Here is a 6,153-nt window from a genome sequence, read left to right as displayed (position 1 = left end):
TTGGCATTTAAGTAGCTAAAATGTTCCAAAACACTGGCATAGTTCTTTAACACAGATATCAAAGTATTTAAGGTGGACATCTGACATTTTCCCATCTCTGTTCCTGCAAGATGAAAGGGGAGAGGAGTGTTTTGGTTCGGAGAGTTCAAGGTTTACTTTAGGGGTCGCACGGGGTTAACAGCATTTGGACACACCTGCTGTTTTTTAATGAAGAGGATTAGTGTGTGTTCACATGAGCCTGCACGGACAGAGCCCACCCTGGTGCTTACATCTACACTATATTTACAACAGACAGACCACAGGTCATCGGTGAAGTCTGTCCTTTCAAAAAACACGAGCAGTAAAAAGTCCATTATAAACTGCATGGTACATTAGCTGCACCCTGCCACTGCTGTGTTGCACTTGTGGTGTTACATCCTGTTCTGAAGTTAAAGGCCGCGGCTTTGCTTTGTTTCTCCCTCGTTTTATGTCACCTTCAAACACGCAAAGATGCAATGAATGCTCCCTCTCTTGTGTTATTTCACAGTGAGCTGGCTTTCTACCTTAACTATTAGTCTGCCTCCTCTGTAGCACAAAGAACAGGTCTTATTGTTGACAGAAAGGAGGCTCTCTGAGAATTAGCTACATAAATGAAAGCTAAGGGAAGAGGTCCGCTTTAAAGTCTGTTTACCCTTTCAGCCAAAGAGGTCTTTAAATGGTTTCCAAATAAGGAAAAGAGAGAAGGTAGACCCAACTATGTGAGCACAAGAAAAAGAAGGAAAACAGGGCCATAGTAGTCTGAATTTAACCGGAAATGACAAAGGATAATTTTTTATTACAACTTAGATCTTATTTTCATAGCCATCATTTTTATCTGTTATGATAACACTGTACTCAGAAAGAGTAATTGCTGATATAGAGGAACACAGCAAAATGGCTATAACAACGTCTGATGGGGAAAGACTTATATATATATATATTTTAAAATGTGCTTATTTGGTTATTTGGTGAGAGTTAGATGAGAAGATTGATATCACTTGTGTCTATACACTTCATATAAAGCTAGAGCCAGCAGCTGGTTAGCTTAAAGACTGAAAGCCTATTAGCACCCCAGATTTTTAATAGTTTTTTAGAACATAATAAATTTACAAAAATTTAGAGGTGCTGGTAGAGCCAGGATGATTGTCTTTATGCTAAGGTAAGCTAATTACCTGTTGGCTGTAGTTTATATATATTCAGCATGCAGACATATAAGATCCTGCTTAACTGTCCAACAAACTGTCATCCCTTCAACATTTTTATTTTGAAATGCATATTTTTTGCTACATTTATGCCTCGTGTCCGCAGTTCTTATGTTCTCTTATGTATGTAACCCCTGAATTTTTTGAACCCTATTTTAGTTTGAAAACATGTTAGTTTGGGCAGGCGGAAGTGAAGACTTTTGAGAACAATCATGCTAATACTCATGTTCACTGTCTTATCAGTCATGATATCCTTCTGTCTTTCCCTGATTTGTCACGCACCTATCATGTGAGCCTTTACCAGAAGAAAAAACAAATGGCATCAGCTCTACTACCAGTGGGGATTTTAATGAACATGGATGACGAATTGCAGGTGTTGCTGACCTTGTTGCCTGTGTGTAACTTTCAGTAAAACCACCTCATCAGTGGTCCAAGCTAAGAAATTTCTGTTCTTGCTTGTCGCCGTTTCTGTTCTTTGTTCATATTATTTTCTGCAACTAAGCTTTCAATTACAGAGTAGGCAATCTGGTTCCTGTTTACACCAGCATGCCAATGCTCAGTGTACATCAATGGTCATGTGATATGTGTTTTCAGGTATGTTAATATGGATGGACAAAAACGCTTGTTTCATTTTAAAATGCCATTTTCATATAAGAGCCTTTCAGTGCAGGCGTAGCCTTAGACAGACTATCCAATCTGGAGTTAAGACAAAAGTAAGCATTACATGGGAAATATGTGCACAACTGTGGCATGACAGCACCGGGAATCTTGTCTATAAACTGATTTAGGTTTACAGCAGACAGTTTGACTAATTATTTTTTTATTGCCCTCTTCATTTTCTCTTCCGAAGAAGTTTGGCCAGCGTGGGGGTTTGTTTAAAGCCTGCATGATCCATATCTTTTTAGCAACACCAGACCTCCACAATAAACCTGATGAATACAGTGTTATCATTACGATTAAAATAACCATTAAAAGTAAGATCTAAGTAGTAATAAACTGCAATTATCCTTTATGCATGTAGAACAAACAAACTGAACCCTGATCCAACTTGAGGGAGTTAAAGGGAGGATACTATCTGAACTCAGAGCATGCCTTTAAAATACCTTGTAATGTAAACTACTCTGAAATGTCCGTTGTGACCAAACCCTGTTTCTCAATAATTCATCTCCCACTGCACGTCGCACTGGGGAAGAGATGGTGCAATATGAAGCAGATGATGAGAGGAAGAAGGAACCCTGCTGAACACCACTTGAAACATAGTGGGGTCTGTATATATATCGTTCTTTCTTTTCTAACCCTTTACATTTCTGCCTTTTGTGGTGACTGTGATAGCATAAGCAGATGTCAGGTTATCAGCGAGGAAAAAGCCCCTACTGAGATGAGGGGAAGGAGGCGGGCGGTGTAGAGACGGGAGCGAGAACGGAAGGGCCTTCCTGGTTTAGAAATAATAATAATAACAATAAAAAAGTCACACAAAATGAACCAAAACAAAAACAAAAAACAATGTGCAAACTTCTCTCATATAAATAGACTACAGTCAACGCATTGTAGAGCACCATGGGAGACAGGAGGAGGTTAGGGTGGTGTGTGTGTGTGTATATGTAAGACATAATTTATGCTTGCTTCTCGTGTGTGTGCGTGTGTCAGTACAGTAATGGATCTACTACCATGTGTTCTACTGGTTGCAGGAGCCACTGAGCACAGAGACGTGAGACAGATGGATTATGGGTGGAGGAGGGGTGGATTAGAGAACGGTGGCGTCTAAGGTCCAATTTAAGTTCAAAGTTCAGTGTCCCCTAATGTCTGGGGTCAGACCCAGTCCTGCAGTGAGCGCTTGCAGTGCACCAGCAGCCGCGGTGCCCCTTTGCTCTGCAGTGTGTTGATGATGGCGTAGATCAGTCCCAGGATGCACAGCACCAGGACCAGCGGGATGGTCACCATCAGGATGTTCATGGTCCGTTCCTCGTTGTCGTCCACTTTCAGTACCACGTCCACCTCATTGGTGTCTTCCTCGCGACCCTCGCGGTAGTCTTCGTCCTTGTCGTTGTCCGACCCTCTGCCCGTGTCCTTGTCCGTCCCGCCGCGGTCCGTGCCGTCCCGGTCTTTGCCCTTGTCGCCGTCGCGTCCTGCGTCCGGGTTGAACGGAGGGCGGTTCACGTCGGGGTATTTGCGTCCCGTGTCCGTGTCCGTGTCTCTGTCTGGATCCAGGTCCACACTGCAGCCCATGAAGTCTCTCAGGATGGACTTGGGGTAGCCGGGTTCGCTCTTCATGCGGTGGTTATCAAACTTCCAGTACTTGGATCCCTTGTAGAAGAAGGTGTATGCTGGAGAAGTAAAGGAGAGGAGAAGATGTCAGCCAGCATAACAATTTAAAGGAATAATTCAACATTTTGGGAAATACACCTCTTTGCCCTTTTGCCAACAGTTACAGGGGGAGACTGATACTACTGTCACTATCTGTTATCTATTAGCTTAGCTTAGCATTAAGACAGGAAACATGCATAGACTTAGCTGATAAGATTGATGCCACTCTCATGTCTGTCTATCAGTAGTCAGTTATTTTAGCTTAGCATAAAACAGGAAACAGAGAAATTGGCTAGCCTGGCTCTGTAAGTGACTGTTCCAGACCAAGCAGTTGTCCTGAACATAACACCACATAAAAAACACAGTGTTTCATTTTAAACTTGCTTTGGTCAGATTTAACTACGTATGACTCAGTAAACTATAATTCCGGCTGATTTGTTGCCTTCAGACAGAGCCAAACTAGCTGTTTGCCCCAGTTTTCAGTCTTTATGCTAAGCTAAGCTAACTTACTGCTGAGTGTAGCTGTCTGACAGGCATGAGAGTGGCATCAATATTATCAACTAACTCTCTGCAAGAAATAAATCAGTATTTCCACTGCAAGGTGCGGTTTGGCTTGACTCACTCATTTTTTGTTTTCCATTGTCAAAAGTTGTGGATACTACCTGGTGCTTTTTTTGCTATCACCTCAGTCAAAGCTCCAAGCAAGTTGAGCCAATACTGCAGATCACTGATTGGTCTGAGAATCGCCACTTGTTTGACACGGACATCCTGCACACCGACCGCAAATTGCAACTGCATTTTTTTAAATTCACTTAACCCAGATTTTAAAAAATGGAAGTCTGTAAAATCACAATGTGGTCATTTGATGAAATGCAGATGTTCCTCTCTTTGATTGCTCATGAATGGATCTCAATCGGAAAGGACATCCCATTGTTCCTGTGTTTGTGTTACGTTGAAGATGATGTCATTGCAGTTTCACCAGGCATCACTGTGAAGGTCAGCTAAGAGTCCCGCCTACATTTAGGGAGTGCCAGGTTTAATGGAAAACAAACTGAAGAAAAGTACCTGGTACCAAAAGTGTGCAAGAGCTATTCTGTGCAGTGGAAACACAGCATAAATGGTTTTCCCAAAATGTCATACTATTCCTTTACTAAATTCCTTTTTTTCCCCAAAAAATTGTTTAATTTATCTAAAATAATTTGTTGTGTGAATGGGAAAATGTCCGTCACTTCTATCTGTCACTCTTGTATTTTCACTTGAATCACTGTGCAAAGCAAAATACACTTTACATGTGGGCTCAGATTCCCTTTCTGACAGAAACACACACAGGCCATCCTCTGCTGATGATTGCATGACCACACCCTTATTCTTTGTTTCAGGCGTGTCTGTCTGTCCCAACCCCTCCTTTCCCTTTCACACACACACACACACACACACACACACAGAGGGAGAGAGAGAAAAAAACATTCTTCTTGTCTCAGCTCACCCCCATCATCGCTGAGGAAGGCCCCCTTGGGAGTAGAAGGCACTGACGATCCCCAGACACTGATTGGTTTCGGGTAGCCTCTGTCAGCCAAGCGTGACTGCTCGTTGAAGCGCCAGTACCTGCAGACAGCAGCGGAGAGGATGGTTGTTACTGTTTATCAACTGTCTAAACAAGAAAAGAACAAACTTTTCACACAGCATGGTGAGCCTATATATAAAGCCTATATATAAAACAATCTGTTTTCCACAAAACTGAATCCAAATCTGTTCTGAGTGTAAATTCACCAGTAAACCTGAAGTCACTCTTACCGAGGACTTATTAGGTTTGCAGACCTACAGTGCAATTATTTTTCTGTGAGTGCTTTCATAAATGTGTTATTCTTGCATAAGCGTGTGTTATTTTTGTTCTACAGCAGTGCAAAGTTTGTTCAGTAAGTTTGTATTGTTCACAGAACTTCCTAACTTTGTTAACAAAGAGCTCTACAAATACAGCCACTGCTACACTCAACATTGCTTTATACTTACACGGCAATGCTGGCAAATTCTAACTTGAATTATCTCAGTCATTCCGGTCCATATATTTAATATAAAAACAAAAAACTCCAGATGGACAGACATTCAGACCTTCATAATATTTTGACTTCCTCATGCCAACTTATTTTCTTCCTCTGTTTAGTAAAATGTAAAAATATACATCAGTAAAAATACAAATGAATAAAGGATTATTTGAAGCCAAATTCAGAAATCAATCATAAAGTTAATCCATTTTTTTTATAGTATTTTGAGCAGTGGTTTTCTTTCCATCAAGGAGTTGTGGGACTGGCTACACATGCAGTGCTCGTACGGCATAGGGTCACAGGCAGAAAGGAGCCAAAACAGTGCTTTGAAACTTCAACTTTTTCACTGAGTTTATGTAATATGGGTAAGTTAACATCTACAGAATACAGAAGACTTTATAAGCGATAAGGTTACTAAGCAACTACCAGCTGGTATTTCTTTCCCTTCCTGTATACCAGGAGTCGAATTAAATTAAATATGGACACTTTATGACCACTTTCTGTGTAATGGGGCCTTACATACCTTGCATAAGAAAGATAAATACAAGACTTGCCTATACACCTTTGTTGACCAGATAGATAAGTGC

At 41.2% G+C, this 6,153-nt stretch overlaps 1 protein-coding gene across 1 annotated transcript in view; it reads right to left on the bottom strand.

Moving 5' to 3' along the window:
- Nucleotides 1-1,513: 1,513 nt before the first annotated feature.
- The window catches only part of mmp15b (matrix metallopeptidase 15b), a 42,583-nt gene continuing 37,943 nt past the window's right edge, over nucleotides 1,514-6,153 (bottom strand). Inside the window, exons 9-10 of the mRNA XM_084722061.1 lie at nucleotides 5,011-5,129; nucleotides 1,514-3,544 (exon numbers count right to left, since the gene is read on the bottom strand). Coding sequence (XP_084578187.1) covers nucleotides 3,030-3,544; nucleotides 5,011-5,129 — 634 coding nt within the window. The 3' untranslated portion in view covers nucleotides 1,514-3,029. The remainder of the gene's footprint in view (nucleotides 3,545-5,010; nucleotides 5,130-6,153) is intronic.

The sequence above is a fragment of the Lutjanus erythropterus genome, chromosome 1 (assembly GCF_056507025.1).
Source record: "Lutjanus erythropterus isolate fLutEry1 chromosome 1, fLutEry1.hap2, whole genome shotgun sequence".
Lineage (NCBI taxonomy): Eukaryota > Metazoa > Chordata > Actinopteri > Lutjaniformes > Lutjanidae > Lutjanus > Lutjanus erythropterus.
Note: the sequence above shows the minus strand (reverse complement) of the source record. Positions and strands in the feature narration are given on the sequence as shown.